The sequence below is a fragment of the Scardinius erythrophthalmus genome (assembly GCF_964197995.2).
Source record: "Scardinius erythrophthalmus genome assembly, chromosome: 6".
NCBI classification, from domain to species: domain Eukaryota; kingdom Metazoa; phylum Chordata; class Actinopteri; order Cypriniformes; family Leuciscidae; genus Scardinius; species Scardinius erythrophthalmus.
The window spans coordinates 17,727,095-17,749,777 of NC_138226.1; the positions used below are offsets into that span (position 1 = coordinate 17,727,095).

The 22,683-nt window shown below is 37.5% G+C and overlaps 1 protein-coding gene across 2 annotated transcripts in view; it reads right to left on the reverse strand.

Annotated features, from left to right (window-relative positions):
• Positions 1 to 788: 788 nt before the first annotated feature.
• Positions 789 to 22,683, reverse strand: part of plekhm3 (pleckstrin homology domain containing, family M, member 3) — a 45,133-nt gene continuing 23,238 nt past the window's right edge. The window contains exons 6-8 of one of the 2 annotated variants that reach the window (XM_081367645.1): positions 17,080 to 17,143; positions 6,179 to 6,336; positions 789 to 3,364 (exon numbers count right to left, since the gene is read on the reverse strand). In XM_081367645.1, the coding sequence (XP_081223771.1) occupies positions 3,193 to 3,364; positions 6,179 to 6,336; positions 17,080 to 17,143 (394 nt within the window). In that variant the 3' untranslated portion in view covers positions 789 to 3,192. Of the gene's footprint in view, positions 3,365 to 6,178; positions 6,337 to 17,079; positions 17,144 to 17,852; positions 18,030 to 22,683 lie in introns of those variants that run through there. The other variant, XR_014030294.1, reaches the window with a different exon arrangement.

Below are 22,683 nucleotides of genomic sequence, written 5' to 3' on the forward strand. Positions count from 1 at the left end.
AAGCACAGAATACAAAACGTCACTGATTAGTTTGTAGTTTTCAACATATACTGATGCTTTCAAGACTACCAAAAGTAATTTTTGTAATTTCTACAAAACCCTATTTATGTTAGTCAGCTAAATAACATCAACATCAACAACAAATCAATAGAAATCAGTCAATATCAAATCAATATCCACAGAAATGTAGTATACATTACAGAAAACCAAATGCTTAAGTTTTTAAAGGCATAAACATTGGATCTGTAAGCTTCATGAAAGTGTCAGCAGAGCACTTTTCAGTCAACTGGTCCGAAACTCACTCACACTGGCCCTGGGCCAGCGGACCATCCTTATTGTTCAGCCCTGGATAGGTTGGACAAATATTTTAAATGCCTTGATGAAGAAAATACCTCCATGGTAACTGTTCTCAATAGAATCATATCACATCACAAGACTGAATTTCAAATGTTTATACGTCAGTACCACTATGCAAAAAATCAGAAGCCTCATGCTGTGGTCTCTAACAGGTCCAGTGGTTGTTGGTACAACTCCAAACAGAACCAGATACAAGCATGTGGCTTTTAATTTGGGATTAGCTCGTGATTCACTGCTTGGACCCACTTCGGTGCACCAGGACCCAAAAGGGAACACCACAACCACAGCCACGGCCATGATGCATTTGTTCCACTGCTGCCTTGGATTCTGACCAGGAAAATAATCCGTGCGGAATCGAAAATACTTTGCAAAATCCTAAAAAGTCAATTTAGATGACGCCATTAGTGTTGGAGCATAAAAAGAGCACAATGTGTTGTTAAGTCATTTTCTTTATTGGCAACAGTGGTAAAAAAAAAAAAAAAAAAAGGCAAAGAAAAGAAGAGGAAAACTGGAAGGAACCCGCACCAGTTCTGAAACACAAATATTTGTAGTTGCAAGAGGGTTGTCTGTAACGGAGAGTTTACAGAGTACAAGAAAGCACAGGGAAAATCCAGAAACTGATACAGAAATTGCAGTTAAGTATATAAATACAATAAATATGTCTGAAACAAAACTGACATGTAAATATACAACTGAGAACAAGATGACAGCAGAAAAAAAAAATCCATTACACAACAAACATGAAAATAAAAAGACCATTTTGGTGTACTGAAGGAACAAAAGATATTCACCAAGTACATCCACTGAGTTCCCTTTTTGTTTGTCCCATTATTCATCGTGTTAAGAATCCCTGATTTTAAAGAACAGTACGAATAATGCAATGTAACATAATACATCAAACTTTCAAAGCGAACAGATTTGAAATCATTCCATCTTACAGTAACATGTAAAACATGGTGCATTTCGCTCAGTTCAAGTTTAAAATGGTGTAATGACAAGATCTCTGATGGGAAAACAAGAGACTGCCAGATTTTGGGAAGATTCCTTTTTTTTTAGTAAGATAAGTAAAGGTCTTCGCCTTCAAATACCAAAATGATTAAGTGATTATATTACGATATACTCTATAGCCTGATATTCTGATTAGATTAAATACTGAAACATTATTTGATTATAGCTTGCTAATTAAAGAACATCAACAGGCCAATGCGTTGGCTTTCAATTTAAGGCAGGCAAACAAACACAGATTCAATAAATACAACCAAATGTTCTAACACGATCATCCATCCATGATTTTACATCATTCTATCACACACAAACCACACGTAAACTAAGACTGAATCTCATTTAGAAGTAAACTTCTTGGTGCAAAACAAGCTCATAAGCTCAAAAACTTCAACACATTTTCTCACAAACAAAATGTAACATGGTAGCAAATGATATGTAAGTTGACCTAGACCCATCTGAAAGAGTTCAATTAATGTCAATTGCTGGCCAGTAATAAACTTAAAATGGTTTGTCGTCAAGTGTACAGCATCAGTTTGAATATTTCACATCCAGTATAACCAGTAACTTGTAGCCGATTTTTGAATTAGTAGGTAGTTCCGATGCGTTTCTATCAGTAAAGCTGAATGTGATTTATATCTAACGCTTTGTTTGCTGGTGAGGTGTCCAGGAAGAGAGACACTGCTCTTTTCTCCTACTGTATGCTTACAGAAGAAAAGAAAACTGAAGAAATAAAAAAATTAAATGAGAAACTTAGGTTTAATTGTGATTCAAGGGATTCAAGGGAACATTCTAAAATGTCAGTAAGCTCGCTACATTTACAGCAGGGGTCGTCTGACAAAAGGGGTTGTCTGACAAAAAAGGTAATTTTTTGTATCGTCCACATATTGTCGAACTACAGAAGAATTTCGGGTTTGCTTTACGTTTCTTGTTAAATAGACGTATGAATGCTAAACAAAGCCCTGGAACTCTAGACTGTAATTTTGGGGCTTGGTGGCCAAGGGTAGTTTGTAATCATAGACCAGGCGGTTAGCAAGAACAACGTGGTTCGGCTGCTTATAGGCAGTGCCATTGAATGTTGATAAACAGTCAAACGTTTTAAACTTCAGCTGGACGGGACAAGACAGAAGTCCTAGCTCACATTACACAACTCAAACCTTCGGTCCACAAAGCTCAAAGCATAACGGATTTAAAATGAAAACAGGTCTGCAAACATACTGTGACTGAAAGTGCAATGAACTTATAAAAAAAACACTGAACAAATGTGAAAATGCAATAATTAAATCATGTTAAAAACATAAAAAAGATATTTTTTGTTCTAAGGAAGTTCATCTTCACGTTCTAGATCAAGGTTCTTCGGCATCGTAGGTTAACTACAGCGGGGAGGGAAACCGAATGGAGCGGCCAGACAGCCATCTTGCAGCGCTCATTTTCACCAAACCATTAATGGATTAGAAGCTCTATTTGTGTCCTGAAATTGGTTTGAATCATCACTCTTGGATTGTGAGTCTGCCAAAAAAAGTGCATTATTTTACATCAGTCAGTGAGAGTGTTTATGTGCAAGTGTGTGAGTGTACTTTGCCTGTATTTGTCGGTTGGCCCTGGCTGTCATTTGGTAGATGAAAGGGAAGGGTAAATTGGTATCATTATGAAGCCTCTGCTCTTCGGGAGCTGAATTATTGTCTCTGTGCCCATCTCTCTCAGGTGAGGGAGAATGTAAAAAAACAAAAACTCCTCTGTTTCTCGGTTTTCAGGGAGCACTTCCACCGAAGGAACACAGTATCTTGTGCTTCTTGGTTACAGCAGCACTCGGACTTCATTAGAGCAGTGTGTTCAGGTGTCCAGCTCGAAGCAGTCTAGGACTTGGTCATCAGGGCTGTCGTGAGGGCCGTGCCTCCTCCAGAATGACGCCGGCTTCTTGTGCAGTTCTCTGCGCACGCATCGCGGGCACGGCTGGGCTCGCATCCGACACTCGGCGTGGAAGACGGCTCCGCAGCCATCGCATCTGCAGTCAAAACAGGAGAACGCTGATGGTTGATCCAAACATCCATTGATGTTTTTATATATAGTCAACATTTTAAGTGGATCAAAACCTTTCATCAAAGTTATACATGGATTTTGAACAATACCCGTTCTTGTCTTAGGACAAGTTTGATGAAACTTTTTTTTTTCAAATGTTGACTAATATATATATTAGTGGATTAGTGGATATATATATATATATATTACTGTGCAAAAGTCTTAGGCATGTTAATATATATATATATATACACACACACACACATACATAAATATATATATATATATATATATATATATATATATATATATACAGTGAGGAAAATAAGTATTTGAACACTCTGCTAATTTGCAAGTTCTCCCACTTGGAAATCATGGAGGGGTCTGAAATTGTCATCGTAGGTGCATGTCCACTGTGAGAGACAAAAACAAAATCCAGAAATCACAATGTATGATTTTTTAACTACATGCCTAAGACTTTTGCACAGTACTATATATATATATATATATATATATATATATATATATATATATATATATATATATATATATATATATATATATATATATATATATAGTACTGTGCAAAAGTCTTAGGCATGTAGTTAAAAAATCATACATTGTGATTTCTGGATTTTGTTTTTGTCTCTCACAGTGGACATGCACCTACGATGACAATTTCAGACCCCTCCATGATTTCCAAGTGGGACAACTTGCAAATTAGCAGAGTGTTCAAATACTTATTTTCCTCACTGTATATATATATTAGTGTGAGAGCATACTTTGCCTGTATTTGTCGATATGCTCACACACTTATACATATATGTACATAGAAATTATATGTGTGTGTGTGTGTGTGTGTGTGTGTGTGTGTAAACATATAGTACATGTCCTTTTAAATATCTTCTTTTATGCAGGCTAAAAAGGTTAGTCACAGTCTATATAAAACTACTACGGTCTTTACTAGAACAATTAGGAGCTCAAGGGCTCCTCATTCCTCTAAAGAGAAGCGACTTCTCTCTGTGCACCATCATGGGCGGTAGTAGCCCAGTGGTTAAAGTTTTTGGGCTGCCAAGCCAAGACTTAAACCAAGATCACTGTTGGCAAAGAGGTTGTGCAATACTAACCAGAAGTACTACTGGTGGTCTATTCCTGAAAACGGTCTGCTTTGCACTAAAGCATAAAAAGGCCTTGTTCTTATTAGAGTTTTAGAAAGGCATTCCTCGTGATCTAATATGATTTCCTCTTTATATAGAACTATTAGTTCTATAGTAACTAATGAAAAAGTCTTGCAATCTGAAGCATGCCCAACATAAATAAAACCTAAAGCATGCTAACAAGATAATACTAGCTGACAGGATGTCTATTTTAAATCGGCCTCTATAAATAAATAATTCTTTCCAACAGTAAGGATCCAAAAGCCATAAGGGCTGTGGTGCACTTGCTCATCAGAGAGGTGTGGTGGTGGTTTGTGGAATTTATGGATTTACAGTGGGGCGTGGAAACACCTTCTGCTCTTATGACTGCACAGTAGTGGCCTATTGAGCATGTACTGTTACAGATACAACATGAAGTGCATACAAACACACCCATGAAATTCTGGATAAACTAAACAGGTCACGCAGTGAAGCAGTTAGTGCAATACCTGGATCCAGCTGTACTAACAGACATGCTCAATCAATCATGGACAGATGATGGGTCTATCAGTGAGTCAACATGTACCAATAGTAAGGATGTTAAACGATGTATAATTAAATGCAATGAATCTCCTCATGCATTCATTCCTTTTTTTAGGAGAGAAAATAAAACAGTGTCTTGTGCTCAGAAAAAAATATAATATATATAAAAAAAATGTCTTGCGCAATATGTTTATATATATATATATATATATATGTAATATTCTTAATTTTATATTTAAAAAAAAGCAAATATATTTATACAATTTATTAAAACATTTTTACATACTTTTAAAAAATGTAAATATTAAAAGAAACAAAAATGTATTCACATTTTTTTGTGGTCTCTCTCCATACATACTTTATAGGTCTGCTAAAAATAATATTTTTTTTCCCCATTTCATATTTAAACTTTCGAAATTTCATTGTTCTGTCTGATATTTTTGTAGACTGGTCAGAATAGCCTACAGAAAATCAGGCAGAACAAAATGAAATATCGAAAGTTTAAATATGAAATGGGGAAAACTATTTGAACTATTTTAGATAAATGTAACTGCATTAACCTTATCTAATTCATTTCAAAATGTAACACACCCCTAACCGATAGTCACTGAGGCTTTATCAGTGTTGCCGTGTGAGGAGCTATGTTTAAATAGCAGCATCTGTTCTGGGAACTGCACTCCACTTCGCTGGAGAGTCCGAAAGATTCTAGTCACACTGGTGGTATGAAGACCAGAGAGCGGTTTATCAGCTGCAGGCCATAAGCGGCCAACACACAGCCTGCTGAAAAAAAGCTGAGATGCTCGAAGGATTAACTGTCCTCTTACAAAGGGTGTACTATCACTGCATCATCACACCTCAATCCACCGCCCGCTGGGTGTGACTAACATGACACAGAGGCTGGACAATCATCAGCAATGAGCTGCGGACCATTTGACAGACAACTGGCACTTATATAAACCACACCTGTGGTTCCACTGAGTCTAGTTAGTGAAACGTAAATGCAACAATGACTGAAAAGTTAAGCTACTTTTATGTTAAGCCACTGTATGTAGCATCTTTGATTTCACAGAGCTGAAACGTCATGAGACATTTAGAGGTGAAACAGCGGTTACATATCTCACCTTCTGGTGGAATTCTCCTGGAAGGGATAGATGACCTGACCATTTTGACAAAGCTCACAGATGAAGCCCTTCTCCCGGCACAGGCTACAGCTGTAGACATGAGAGCTGGCAAACTTGATCACCTTAGAGAGGAAGGGAGCGAGCTTTCCATCTATGACCTGCAGAAAAGAGAAAGACATTACAAAAGTGGAAACTGTAAGCATTCCATAACTGAGGGGTGGGCGATATGATTGTCACAATAGGAGTCATTTTATTTCACTTTAACAAGATATATCACAATATAGTTTTTTTTGCTGGAAATAAGGTTATTACGATACCAAAAGTTTAGATTCCAATCAAATTTCACAATTCTCAACACCAATTTCGCAGCAAAAATGTTAGCAATAAAATAAGGAACTAATTACAAGCAAATAGGACAAAGAAATGCAACAGTACAAAGATACAAATGAAATAAAGAGTGCTTTATGTTTTTCAGGTAGGTCTATCTAACAGAAGAAACACTACAGAAATGTAGGATGTAAAGTCACGCTGTGTGAGCAGCTTTTTGTGTGCGTTTCGGATGTGTGCTCATAGAAACAGAAATCAGAAGCAAGCAAGTACCGAACTGAGTTTCTTTAGCATCTTTGTGTGGTTGCATGGTTTAAAATTGCTTGAACGTTTAAACTGGTAAGGCTTTAAAACGCATGCAAATGAAATAATTTTGTGACAGCGCAACACTGCAACCTCATATGAGCGTAACCGCAGTAGGTGCAATAGTCTAAAATCTACCAGTTGTTAAATAAAACATTTTGCCATACTCTACCAGTATGTCGCTCACCCTTACAACACTGAATCTTGAAAATTACAGTAATCATCCTGTTAACAGTTAGAGGTCTACCTGAGATTTTTAGCGACTGGACAAACACTTAAGAACAAGATACAATGGGAGCCAAGTACACAAAAAAAAAAAGAAGAAGAAAAAAAAGACATCACATCAGGAATCCACATGAAAACTAATGAATGCTTAGAGAGTGGGGGGTTGGCTACGTATCGAGGGTGGGGTAATTCCTTTTGGGAGACTGTTTGCAAAAAATAATATGTGAATGCCATTTATCGGCCAGAGTAGTTAAAAATCGGCCTGGTCTTTGAAAGCGGGGCGCTGAAGAAGGTGTATTGTGGGATGTTGAATGAGACAGGGGAAGGGGCCTAGACCTCCAGTGCATATTCACCAAGGGGGCAGAGACAAGTGGCTACACCTGGCAGCACTGCAGCACACCAATTAAAGGGCCTGCCAGCATTCTTCAGCCCTTCCACAAGGATGGAGGAGGAGAAGAGGGGACAGTGGAGCAGGAGAGCTGGGGAGGGTGGGACGGGAAGGCTCGAGGGAAAAGAAAGAATAAAAGGAGGACCACCGAAGTCTCCCACGAAAGACACGCACACACATATGTGAGCGGGGAGAATGGGTTGAAAAGGGGAAGGTTTGTGTGGGAACAGGGAATCTAGACTCTACAGCCATGGCCAAAGTTGCCTGATGATGTGTTTAGTTACTTAAAACATGGTGTGTATGGTTTACATTTATGCACTGGGCAGACGCTTGTATCCAAAGGAACATGTTTAATCAGTTCTTGCCTCCCCTTGGAATCCCATGACTTTTGTATTTCTAGTGCAATTCTCTAATGTTTGAGCTACAGGGTTTATTGGAAGGTTGTACATCAAAATTTCTAAATTCCTTACATTAGTGTATTAATGTCCATGGGAATGAACTGGGTAATGTGTATTGTGGTCTTAAGACTGAGCGATATATATCGAATACTTCAAGATTTTTCCAGTGATATAAGATTAAGCAACAAAGAAGCATTTTAAATATACTTGTTGACCATTGTTGCAGATGGTTCCTCTAACTGAAAGACAAAAATAACCCTTTTAAGCCATTTCAAAGCAAACATAATGCAGATGTACATTTATAATATAGTATATAAATATTTTTAGATTATATTAAATAACATTTTTAGATTATATTAAATAGTCAAAAGGCTTTTTAACGCCAAACCCTACCGTGCTCTAAAAATGTAATAATAATTATCATCATCATCATCATCATCATCATCATCATCATCATCATCAATTTTATATAGCGCCTACAATTAGCTTATACTTTACATAAGTAGCTTTTAGGTGCTTAACAAAATAAAGAAAAATAATAAAATCTACAATACAAATATGGGTATAACCCTCTGTGTCAGTGTCGGTGAAAAATGACAAAAAAAATATATATATATTCCAATGAAATGATTGTACTATATTTGAATTAGATAATGTTTTTATTTAATATTTTGTATGTTGGGGCATTTTATGGTATTAAATTATATTTATGCAGTAGTTATATAATCCATTTATTAACTTTTTTTGAGAATGGAAATGATTTTGATTGTACTATATTTTAATTAGATAATGTTTTTATTTAATAGTTTGTATGTTGGGGCATTTTATGGTATTAAATTATATTTATGCAGTAGTTATATAATCCATTTATTCACTTTTTTGAGCTTGGACCTGAAAGTTAAATTTCCAACTTAAACTGCCATTAATCTTGAATGCTTTGGAGCACAGACTTAAGTTTGGACTCTTTTTAAAAACAATTGGCAGATTATTGAATGTTTTTTTTTTTTTTTTTTACATTTATTGTTATGAAAATGCACAAAAATGTCATTTAAAATTTTTTTATACGAAATATATATTTTCCAAAACACATTTTACTCTAAAACTGTGAGAAAATCAAGGCCATTAATCTAAACAAGCTGTGTTCCAAATTTGAGGTTGATAACTAAAACAAAGTAGCTTCAAGAATTTGTTTGTGCGCAGTACCAAATGTTTCAAATAAATGAAATTTGTCTCCCATTCATTTCCAATGCTGTCATTTTTGACTCCGAACAATACAAGTGTGACACAAAAGAAGTGCCAAAACCTTTACCAAGTTTTGTACCATTCCAATAGAGATAAAAATTCGGGTAAAAAAAATGCCCCAACAGCACCAGAGGGTTATACACTCCAGGAATATTTTCATTACATTTGATTTCTTTTCATCATTTCATAAATCACAATTAGAAAGAATTCTTCACATTCCACCAAAGCACTGCCCAAGTCAAAAAGACAGTAGGCAGAAAGACCCACATGCAATAAAGCAGTCATTGTCAATGTCTAATGAACATAAAGGTGAAGCTGTTGGCAGCCTTTCTCAGTACAGGCACCAGGAGAGCCCTTAACCATCCATCCATCAAGTAGCTTTCAGTTCAGAGTCAGGCACTCCTGTTTTTCTCTGCCCGGACTGACAGAAGCCCAATACCCTGCCTTTTCCCATGTGGTGGAGTAATATAGCAAGGCATTAAGGAAACGCTGCAAGCCACCAATCAAAGCGGTGTGGTGAGCACACTTGCCGTCCTTTGGTAAAGATGATGTATACTCCCCTTGATCAATGTTGGCAGAGGGAGTAATTAAGCATTTCAATAATTTAGCAGGCAAGGTGAGCGAAACGGCGAGTACGCCAGACTTAATGGGGAGGGACTGTGAAGAGCAAGAGGGCTGTTAAGAAGAGTTACTGACAAAGAAATGAAAGTGTGAATTTATACATCAACAAGCTAGACAACATCAAATGATTTAAAATGAGTTGCATTAAATCACCCTCAAGGGCTCAGTTAAATAGTAATAAGGATAAATGTTACCTAAAATATTACTATACATTAAAACACATTCATAAATATAAATGTATATTAATTTTCTTTAATATACGTTAATACACTTATTATACGTAATATACACAACTGTACACTACACATTAAATGGATCAAAATTGACATTAAAGACATTTATAATGTTGCAAGAATTTCTGTTTAAATGTTTATTTTTATTCTTGTTACTTTAAATGTTCTATTCATCAATAAATCCTGAAATTATGTTCAACATTGATAATAATAAGAAATGTGTCTTGAGCAGCAAATCAGCATATTAGCAGGATTTCTGAAGGATAATTTGACACTGAAGACTGGAGTCATGATGCTGAAAATTCAGCTTTGCCATCACAGGAATAAATTACATTTAAAAATATATTAAAATAGAAAACAGTTATTTTAAATAATAATAATAATGAACTAATTTACTGTTTATAATGTGCTTTTGATCAAGTTAATGCAACCTTGCATAGGAGACTTCTAAAACATATAAAAACTTCTTACAGACCTCACATTTTTGAACGGTGAAAAATATGTAAAATAATACAATTTAATCCTCAAAATAAACATTACAAAAAAAGTTAACATAAAACTGAGAAATATTAGTCACTATTCAAATTTGAGACATTTTTAATGTAAAATCTTTGTACAGATGGTCAGATGTTTATCTATTGAAGCACAATATGCACATTGGATCATCTCAAATAAGGCTGGAGAACATGATCATCAGGTTTTAAACAAACTTGCAGTTCAAGCAAAAGGGAGACACTGAAATAAGATATTCTGAAATTCATGTTCATTTTAAAGTCATTGTTTAACTCAATTTTTTATGCTGAAGAAAACCCCTGTAAAAATGCTAAACATCTAAAACCAGCATCTTTGTGGCTATTTCGGGGGGCATGGGTGACGTCTGCCAAATCAGCTCCCCCCAAATCCCCCACCTTCTGCTCCTGTCTTGCATGTGCTTTGTTGTCAGTTGCTTAATCCCCTAAAACCACAGTTTAGCGCCTACTTCTTCATCCCCTCCTCAGCCCTGGCCCTAATGTCCTTGCCCGCTCCATTAAACGGCAGAGAAAGGGCCCAGATTAGACAGATAAAGAAAGTGTGAGCTCTGTTTGGATAACACCCTCCCTGCCAGGGCCTCGCAAAACAGGATTACAACTGGCGTGTGTGAGGAAGTGAGAGAGAGCTGGCCAGCCAGGGTACAGCCGCGTGAGATGGGCATGAGAGAAACAGCGTGAAGATCCATCATATTTGTGGACCATGGACAGTAAACGCATTGGTCATAACAGACCTGGGGCCTGTACCATGATGGTAGTTGAACAAACTCAGGGTTGCAGGATTAGTTTGGAGTTGACAAAACCAAACCAATCCAACCAGGCTTAGTTTGCTACCATGATGCTGATCATCAACTTTCTCTGTCAACTCAGGCTTTGATCCTGAGTTTAGGAGTTTAGGTGTGACATCAGTAGCGAACAGCCAATCACATGCTGAGAAAGAGTGAAACTGCAATTCATTTCTCACGAGAGAAGCAGCGCGATTCACTTCTCTCTTCTGCAGAATATTACAAGATTAAAAAAAATATTAAGAATTTATACAAATTCACACAACAAGAAGAAAAAGACTCGCTATATCAGTGCAAGTAAAAGTTGAAGTTAGTTTATACAGTTGATAAAGGTATTGAGAGAATTGAACATTTAAGCTCACATGTAGTCAATGTTTATCTTTATCTATTGATTCTAAAGCGTATTTATATTACCTTTATATATTTATTCATTTAAACTCTGTGACTCTGAAAAACTTTTGTCTTTAAAAATCATTTTCTATATAGTGTACAGTAGAAACAGATGGAGTGACTTTATCCTTTGCTCACAGCTGATTGGTCCAAGTTCGGTTTGCAACCTCTTACCTGGAGCATAACCTGCCCCGGACCAGGTTAGCCGTGAAGCGTAAGTTACTATGGCGATGAACACTGCTAAAAGCCAAACCACTTTCATAGTGCCTAAAACCCAGGGTGTGCGCAAACTAAACTGAAACATACTTGGCTAGCCACCTAAACCGGCTTCATGGTGTAAGCCCCAGGTGTGATTTAGGCATCCTAGAAGCAAGATGGTTTTACGAAAGTTGATGTTTCTCTTGGTGAGAAAAATCACTTGATTCAGATATGTAACTTCTGAGGACCTGAATGTTATCGCTTGAGCTCAATTAAGCGCATATTGTTGCAGAATGTTGGCAAGACTAATGCTGTTGCCTTCGGTACAACGCATACAATACAATTAGCATTTATATAGCCCTCTACTTGTGTCCATCTTGGTGCACTTGGTAAACTTTTCATACTCTTCCAGTGAAGACATCAAACAAGCAGTGGCCAAACAAAGCTGGCTTATAGGCAAGTTTAACGCAAACTAATATGGTAAAGGGGGTCATGTTTTTAAAATAAGATTGCCCAAAACTTAGTGGTAATTGTTAGAATAAATGAGGAGAGCATTCGGATTTGGTCAATAGTGTGTTTGGAGTCTTGCTGGAGATCAGCAGTGAGTGAACACGGAGGGCGAGCATTCCAGAGCCGTGGAGGAACCGGCACTAAGTAGAAACACTAAAAGAAAATGGCTCCTTAATAAGGTAAGCCAATTAAGAAGCTGAAAGAGAAAGTAATGTGACGTGAATGGGAAATGCCTCGAATTTGGGCCTTACACAGGCAGTGGGGGAGAGAGTATAAAGGTCTTGTGCTGAATGTGATGAATAAAAAGTACACAAGAAGGGGGACAAAGTACTGACAGTGCAGAGAGTATTTAAGAACTACGGACAACTGTGCCGTTTCACTTCAAAGATGCAAGTATGAGCCAAATTGGTGTAACAAAGAAAAACTGGTTCACAATAGCAAAACATATTCTGAATTTTTAAAGAGAAGCCAATTTTTAGGCACTGTTTTAAGACCCACAGCCCCAATACTGAGCAATAGGGGTGTAACGATACCCTCATGTTACGGTTCAATACATATCACGATACTGAACTCACGATACTATTGCGATACTTCAAGACATGTACAAGGTTAACAAAAATGTGCTGTTGATTAAAATGCTAAATTTAATATTACATTGTGGGTGTAAATTAATAGGCTTGGATTTGGTGCTGATGCACAGGACAAAAAATATTCATGATTCTGAAGCTGAAAATACAGAATCATTTTAGACGAATATGCTTGCACTCTGTTACTGACTAGATATATTTAAAATGTTGGCCACTTTTTACTGGTAACATCAGACATTTGGCATTATCAGGACCCACACATATTCCCCCATTGCATCACTATACATTATATTCAACATTATATAGTAGTTTCATGTAGTTCTGACTAACACTAACAATACACAATACATATTGTCACTAACCCACGATACATATTGTTGCATTTTTGTATTGCGATATATTGCGACACGATATATTGTTACACCCCTACTGAGCAATATTACTGTGACACAAACAGACAGAGAAAAAGAGAGAAAGACTATGGTAAGCATTACTACTAAAGTTGGTCTTACTTAAGCCCCTTTCACACAGAGCGTTGATCCCAGAAAATTGCCATACAATTGCTAGAGTGCCTTCTGTGTGAACGCAAACACATCCCGAGATTGATCCCGGGATGGGGATCTAGTAACATTGCTGGGATCAGTCCCGGAACGCACCCTGTGTGAACAAAAGGCAGGACCAATGCCGTAAGGGGTGTGAAGCTTAGATCGTTCGCCAACTTAGTGGAACGGTACGTGAAGCGCTAGTTTTTGATCAAATCAGAAAAAAAAAATGCACGAGTGTGGTTTCTCAAGAAAGAAATCTCAGACAGTGCGGAGACATTACAGGTCACATCCTGATGTCACTTGTCTTTACAGGATCTTTACGGGATGTGTGTGAACGTACGCACAGATTCCAGAAAATCACAGGCAGTGTGAATGAACCAAACACTCTTTCTGTGTGAAAGAGTCTTTAGGGTTAGGGGTTTAAAGATACATTTAAAAATCCACTATACAGCTTTGTTTTGTGGCAAAAATAAAAATAAGTAAATAAATAATTAATTTACTATAAATGAATACATCATTTATGTGTAATATAAATTTATATCTAATAATAATTTATATCTAATTGACATGTTGAACGTAAAAGACAAATAAACTTACAATAAAAAGTTAAAGGGGCAGTGTCAGGCAATGGGATATTGGGGAACAATAGAATGGAATGGAAGCAGAGGCAGGACTGTCACGCTTTGTTTTTCTGCCTGTTGCTTCTGAATGACAGTAATTAGTAGGCTGGGTGGGGGGAACATAGGGTGGAGAGGGACTCCAGCCTCCCACCAGGAGAAAGAAGGGAGAGGGGATGTGGGACAGAAGAATAGATGTCCTGAGAGCAACAGAAAAATAAGGGCAGGGGTCATTCCTAAGAAACAGAAGAGTGACAAAAAAATTCAGGCATGGTGGTAGGGGTGTGGGGGTTTGGGGGGGGGGGGGGTGCAGAATGAGGGAAGGAGAGAGAAAAAGAGGGGAGAAGAGAACACTGTTTGCAAACAACAATTGTTTAATTAACAACAATGGACTAAATGAAAAACTTTTTCCAAGTGAAAAAGTAACCTGTACATTATGATGTTTTGAGGTTTGATTTCAATTAATGTACAAAAACATGTACGTTTCTTAGTTTCAGTTCAATTTAGTTTTTTTATCTAATTTGCAAGAACAAAGAGAAAAAATTTGATGACACAATAAACCCAAAAACAAGAGCGAATTATTTGCAAGCCATAAAAACATGAGCCATTGAAAACACTAAGTGAAGAGCAGAAGGTTAATGTGTCAGCGACACTGAGCTGCACATAGATCTACAGTAACTCTCTGAATGTCAGGGTTGCGAGGGAAGGGTGTGAAAAACACCCTCACTCTCACAGCCTCTCAACATCCACTGCCAGAAGACAATGACCAGACACACGCTGCATGGTGATGATGGGTGCTACAGGTGTGTTTGTGAAAGCGATGAAGTCTTTTATCAGGATCGTACGAGGAAATATGAGTACATATAGTAACCTCCATACATACTTATCAATTTAACCACTCTTTTTAAACATGTATGAATGTCATTGCATTGGTTTAATACAAAATATCAAATCAAGTGGCATTTATGTTCAAGAAATAATTTACAAGCACAAAGTAAAACATTTAAAAAACATTCTATTCAAATGTTTGATAATACTTTTTAAAAAAGGGTTTTGAAAGTTCTCTTTTGCTCACCAAGGCTGCATTTATGTATGTTTTCTATTTAAACATATTTTAAAATGTAATTTATTTCCATGATGGCAGAGCTGTATTTTCAGCAGTCATTACTCCAATATTTAGTGTCACATGACCCTTTAGAAATCATTCTAATATGCTGATTTGTTGTTCAAGAAATATTTCCGTTTAAGAAATTGTGTTTAAAAAAATAAATAAAACTGAAATATTTATTTTTCAGTCATGCTGCTTCGTATTTTTGTGGAAACCGTAATAAATGTGTAATTTATTTGAAAAATAAATATTTTGTAACAACGTCTTTACAATCACTTTTGGTCACTGTAATGCATCCTTGCAGAATTAAAGGGCACCTATTATGGAATTTTGAATTTTACCTTTCATGTAGTGTGTAACATAGATCTAAGTGAACAAAAACATCCTGCAAAGTTTGAAATATGAAAGTGCACCGTATATAAAGTTATTGTCTTTCAAAAGTAAGAGTCGAATCTGAGTCATTTTTATGAATCGTTAGAAGACCGAAGCTTTTTCTCTGACTAGATGACGTCAACTTGTCAAGTTATTTGAATACGATACGCCCACTTATTGCGCTCCAAGGCCAGGGAAAACTTGAAAACATCATGGCGACGAGACGCTAGGTGTGTTCGACATCGGCTGCGGCTGGATGTAACCGTTTATATATACTGTCTGTGGATGTAACCGATCGGCGAGAGTAGCCGCGTACAGGCGGGGAGGAGCTGCAAACGGAGACGTGAAGTCGGACACTTTCTGGTTCCCGTAGTGACCGCTCACGTGGTGTTTGCATACTTTACCACAGCTGAAGTGAAATAAATGCAATATTTGCCAAATAATATACAGATGTTTCAGAGACATTTTTTATTCAATACTTTATGTATTGCTTCATACAGCGTCTGTATGAACAAGAATAAAGTTCAACATAAGCTACTATCAATGAAGTGGAGTCTACGTTTTTTAATCCGTTTTAATTTGCTAAACATGACACAATATAACATCGCAACTACATGAAAAGAGTGTTTACTGTTATAAAAAACGGATTTGTGAGCTTTAGAGGAACTAAAGGTGTTCGAATAAACGCGCAAGCTGCATGAAGTCGAACAAGCCTGCTGTGTTCTGAAGTGCGACACAAAAGCAAACCTTTTCTGCACAGAGTAACGTTATACTGATCACAACTGACTGGGTCATCTGACCAATCACCGCAGGTTAGCGTCACGCAAAGGAGGGGTTTGGAAAAATGAGTCGTTGAACGAATCATTTGGGAGTCGGTGAGCAAATCAGGTAAAAATAAATGCATATTATACGACAACAAAAGTGTTTTTTTGTCATTGCATGCATGTAAAACTGTTGTTGGGGACTCCCAAAACAACATTAGGAACATTTTAAATGTCATAATAGGTGCCCTTTAACTTCTTTTTTTTTATGACAGTCTACTACACTGTTCAAAACAAAAAGAAAAAATATTGTTTCTGGATCATATTCATAGTAACAGTGATGAATATATGTGGTTACGATGCTGAGAATTGACTTCATACATACAAAAACCTATACACCAGTTGAGGCTGTAAGTAAAAGGCCCAGAGAAGTGAATTAGTCCTGAGAAAACACCTGACATATTTTGGTTGGCAATTCATTTCCATTTGGATCGATATTTTCTAGTGCAATAATATTAAATTTGAACTGTGCCCAAATACTTTTTGGAGCAATTGTTGTGTGTTGACAGGGTTCAAAATCTTTCAAGATTCTACACATCTGCAAATCTGCACATTTTACTGTATTTTACTCCATTCAGCGAAACTTCATTAGATTATTTCGTAGATTACAAAACAATAATGAAAATGATCCTGTGTCAGCCTACATGCATGTATATGTATAAAGAGAAAAAAAAAGGAATGGTTAAGACAGGGAAGAAACTCACCTGCTGCAGGTCTGCCAATGAGTAGAGGTGCACGTGCTGTAACAGGTATTCTCTTGGAAAGATCCTGCAGAAAAACACAACAAGAAAAATAACATGAAATAGCATAAAAAGCATATAAATATTACCTCAAGTCATAACTGAGCCTGATCATATCTGTAGAAAAAAAACTGCAATAGCTTACACACAAATCTATTACGGGGGAACGCTAGTTTCCCGCCTTTCCGCCTCTGTATCCATGACAACATGGGTCCAAATTGCTTGGAAATAGGGGTTAATTCAATTGAATTAGAAAAAGGCTGTAAAATAGGCATTTAAAAGCACTATCCCTTATTATGGGTGAAGTGGGGCGGCTCAGTCTCTCTCTCTCCATCTGGCTGGCTATTATGGCCCTCTTCACCTCTCTCCTCCCATGAGCCAACACTCGCTCTTTCCCTCTCTCATTCACCCACGCCTGCTCACATTACAAACTCAAGGGCCCACAGAATTATCCAGAAAAGAGGGGAAGGGAAAAGCAACAGGCACACTGTGAGGTGGAGAGAAAAAAAATGATGTGCGGTTGCGAGAAGGAAATGAAACGAAAAACTGTTATTGATCCCATCTTTTACTAACTAGTCAGTCAATAACAACCACTGACAACAGACCCAGCAGAACAAGCGATTCAGTCTAATGAAATGTTAATGTTCCTCATTGGAGATGCATAAAACAATTCATTCAGACACAAAGCTATTGGTGTAGCCACACTATAGCGGACTACTGCTGTCTTTTTTTTTTACCACAAAAGGCTGGAAAATTGGATCTATTAGGTAGTTTGGCACTGGAAACGGGTGCATCTTTACTCCTGCCCACTAATAGTTCCTCCACTCCGCTTCCTCAGTGGCTTGGTTCCGTCATTAGCAGCCCGTCAGGCAGATGTTGGGAATTAGAGACAGCCTTGCAGACCACAAACACAGCTAAAGACAGGAGAGAGGGAATTTATGGCATTAAGGCATGGGAGGAAAGCATGCTGGGTAGTTTTGAGCTATAATGGGGCATTTAGGAGTGAATTTAGCTATTATATTATGTAGAGTCGCACATGATCTAAAAATCGCCTATGTTGCACAAATGCATGCGTGTTTTGAGACTCGCTGGACATCTCAGTCTTCAGCTTTAGGGATTGTGGTGAACCTCCATCTTTTCATTCACTGCCATAATCTCATTGCTGGCTGAAGAGAGGAAGCATGGCGGTACTCCAGACAGCCCTATTCACAGCTCATCCCTCAGACCTCATTAGGCCAAGCAATCATTACAGCACTAATCTTAGTCTAAACTGAGGCATGGAGGCAGGGGGTGGGATGTTTACTAAGCGGAGGATGAAATCTCTTTTCAGTTGTTTATGGAAGGCTCAAGGGTCAACAGACAAGAGTTGCAGCAGGTGTCATTAGTACAAATAGAGCTAATGACAGCAGCTTTGTTTAGGGTTTGATGTATGACACGTCAACAACGATACTTTATCAAGAGTTGTGAAGGCGTTGTCTTAGGTTTAAGAAATGTATGCATTTAAACCTTAAAGAGAGAGTTTAAATGTGCTGTCTTTTTGGCCATGTTGTACTGTTCTCAGACAGGAGTATTTGTAGATGTTCTTTAAACTCATTAATGAAAAAGAATGATGCACGATGAGTAGGGTTGGTAAACGAGATCCATAAAAAAAAAAAATGAAAACACTGCTAAATCTATAGTGCAAAGTATACAGCATCAGCCACTAACGCACCTTTTTCAGTGAGGTTTTACCTGCAAAGCTCTTTACTAGCTGGCCTACATTACACACAAACAGTGTAGTTTGACTGCAACCAGCAAAAAACAGTGTAGTCTGATTCCAACACAAATGACTCTCAAAATCATGATCCAGTTCTTTTTAGTAAATCAAATAGAGCATGTTTGATTCCCAAACAAATGACTCTTATAAACCATTTTTTTTTTGTGAATTAAAAACAAAGTGAAAAATGCATGAGTTGGTTATTTAGTCAATTAACACATACAGCTAAATGCCTCTAAAAAGTCATAATGGGACCATCGAGGAAGTGGAATCGACAAGAAGAATCCTAAAGCAGAATTTTTATATTTTGATGATAAAGAATTTTTCACTGAAGTGTTTACAGATCACTCTTGACAGATTTGCGGCCTTAGAGAGGTATGAGCGCCTAATAAAGGGTCTGGAAACCACAGAGCTCAAAGCTTTACATACCCACAAATCTGTGCAACAAGTGTGGTATTACTGAACATCTTTGGAAGGCTGACAAAGAAAAGATATTGCATTGACAAGATTCCATGTTCTAATGCGCTATCTTCTGTATGACAAGATGAAATCCTAACTTAATCCCTGCGGATGTGTTGTTACACTGATTTGCCTGCCTTTGTCAAGCTTGTTCAAGTCAGGACAGTGTTTGAAAAGAAACCTGCGTCTCTCTGGGTGTTCATTTACCTCTGGTCATGGTGACAGTCTATTTTCTGCTTTCTATATCCCCCAGCATAAATTCATCTCTGCTCATGACAGAGCTTCATGTCTGAATCTTTTGTCATTTCTCAGGGTAAATACATTCAAGTGTTTGCAGTGCTGGTAACCAGACGATATATGAATTGTTGTCAAACAAAAGACAACCAAATCCAGCCACCGGAATCAGAGGGTGGCAAGCACATAAGCAAGAGGCTATATGTTGATTTTGCTGTTTTCCCTCAACCGCCTATGGATAGATACTCTTTAATGGCAGAGAAACTGTGATTATGAAGTAACCTGTGATTGGTCAAAAGTAGATGAAGAAGAAAAGTCAGCAGGCACCATATTCAAGTAAGCAGGCTTCTTGTAGTTATTTAGAGAATTAGTATTCAAGTATTCAAACAAGTGGAAAGACAGCATTCCGTGGAATACAATGATAAAGGTTCGAAACAACATAAGGAACTTTATGTTTCCAGTTAAGAATTATAGTTCTTTAATGGTTCCGTTAACAATTTTTTGAGAAATAAATGTTTAGAAAAATTAAATGACTAATGAAAAAAAAAATTTAAAGGTGGCATTAATACAATTCAATAATTCGCCTTGTAAAAGACATATTAGACAACAGCACTAAACAAAAAACACACTACACTGCCGTTCAAAAGTTTTATATTTTTACATTGTTACAAAAAAATTCTATTTCAAATAAATGCTGTTCTTTTGAACTTTAGTTTCAAAGAATCCTGAAAAATAATGAATCACAGTTTCCACTAAATATGAAGCATCACACCTGTTTTCAACATTGATAATAATAAGAAAAGTTTCTTAAGAAACAGATCAGCATATTAGAATTATTTCTGAAAGACACTGAGCTCTGGAGCTGGAGCAATGGCTGTTTAAAATATATAATTAGTTATTTATAATTAATGCTTATAATTAATGCTTTTATTATTTAAATTAATTTTTGATCATATACAGTGAGGAAAATAAGTATTTGAACACCCTGCTATTTTGCAAGTTCTCCCACTTGGAAATCATGGAGGGGTCTGAAATTGTCATCGTAGGTGCATGTCAACTGTGAGAGACATAATCCAAAAAAAATAATCCAGAAATCACAATATATGATTTTTTAACTATTTATTTGTATGATACAGCTGCAAATAAGTATTTGAACACCTGTCTATCAGCTAGAATTCTGACCCTCAAAGACCTGTTAGTCTGCCTTTAAAATGTCCACCTCCACTCCATTTATTATCCTAAATTAGATGCACCTGTTTGAGGTCGTTAGCTGCATAAAGACACCTGTCCACCCCATGCAATCAGTAAGAATCCAACTACTAACATGGCCAAGACCAAAGAGCTGTCCAAAGACACTAGAGACAAAATTGTACAACTCCACAAGGCTGGAAAGGGCTACGGGGAAATTGCCAAGCAGCTTGGTGAAAAAAGGTCCACTGTTGGAGCAATCATTAGAAAATGGAAGAAGCTAAACATAACTGTCAATCTCCCTCGGACTGGGGCTCCATGCAAGATCTCACATCGTGGGGTCTCAATGATCCTAAGAAAGGTGAGAAATCAGCCCAGAACTACACGGGAGGAGCTGGTCAATGACCTGAAAAGAGCTGGGACCACCGTTTCCAAGGTTACTGTTGGTAATACACTAAGACGTCATGGTTTGAAATCATGCATGGCACGGAAGGTTCCCCTGCTTAAACCAGCACATGCCAAGGCCCGTCTTAAGTTTGCCAATGACCATTTGGATGATCATGGGAGAAAGTCATGTGGTCAGATGAGACCAAAATAGAACTTTTTGGTCATAATTCCACTAAACGTGTTTGGAGGAAGAAGAATGATGAGTACCATCCCAAGAACACCATCCCTACTGTGAAGCATGAGGGTGGTAGCATCATGCTTTGGGGGTGTTTTTCTGCACATGGGACAGGGCGACTGCACTGTATTAAGGAGAGGATGACCGGGGCCATGTATTGCGAGGTTTTGGGGAACAACCTCCTTCCCTCAGTTAGAGCATTGAAGATGGGTCGAGGCTGGGTCTTAATGACCCGAAGCACACAGCCAGGATAACCAAGGAGTGGCTCTGTAAGAAGCATATCAAGGTTCTGGCGTGGCCTAGCCAGTCTCCAGACCTAAACCCAATAGAGAATCTTTGGAGGGAGCTCAAACTCTGTGTTTCTCAGCGACAGCCCAGAAACCTGACTGATCTAGAGAAGATCTGTGTGGAGGAGTGGGCCAGAATCCCTCCTGCAGTGTGTGCAAACCTGGTGAAAAACTACAGGAAACGTTTGACCTCTGTAATTGCAAACAAAGGCTACTGTACCAAATATTAACATTGATTTTCTCAGGTGTTCAAATACTTATTTGCAGCTGTATCACACAAATAAATAGTTAAAAAATCATACATTGTGATTTCTGGATTTTTTTTTTTAGATTATGTCTCTCACAGTGGACATGCACCTACGATGACAATTTCAGACCCCTCCATGATTTCTAAGTGGGAGAACTTGCAAAATAGCAGGGTGTTCAAATACTTATTTTCCTCACTGTATATGCAGCCTGGGTGAGCATAAGAGACTTCTTTCAAAACATTAGAAAACACATGTATGTGATTGATTCACCAAAAAGAACTGGGCTGTGTCCGAAATCTCTTGAGTAGGTACTTATTTTGAATAAGTAATTACTTCACGACCGCTAAAAAAGTATGTTCTATACAGTACGAGTGTGTGTAGTATGAATGTAATCCGGACGTACTACATCCGCCATGTTGTCATTATCATGTGACCTACCAGTGTCAGTTGCATCGCTTCACTGTCATTCATAAATTCTCTCCTGTGGCCTCATGGTATAATAAAGTGTTCATCGTATGCACATTTCAGAGTCTCGCCGGAATTAGTAGGTCATCCTGGTACTTTCTGCCTACTCTTTTATGAGTATAGTGAATTCTGAAATACTTCTTTGGTCTCATACTGTTTTTCACCTACTATATAGTAAGGGAAGTATGCAATTTTGGATGCAGCCCTGGTTTATAGGAGTCATTAATTCAGGAATCGATTAAACTACACTGGCTGTCCTGTGTGGTTTTGATCCACTTCAAAAGATTGACACTTTAAAGAATTTCTCAA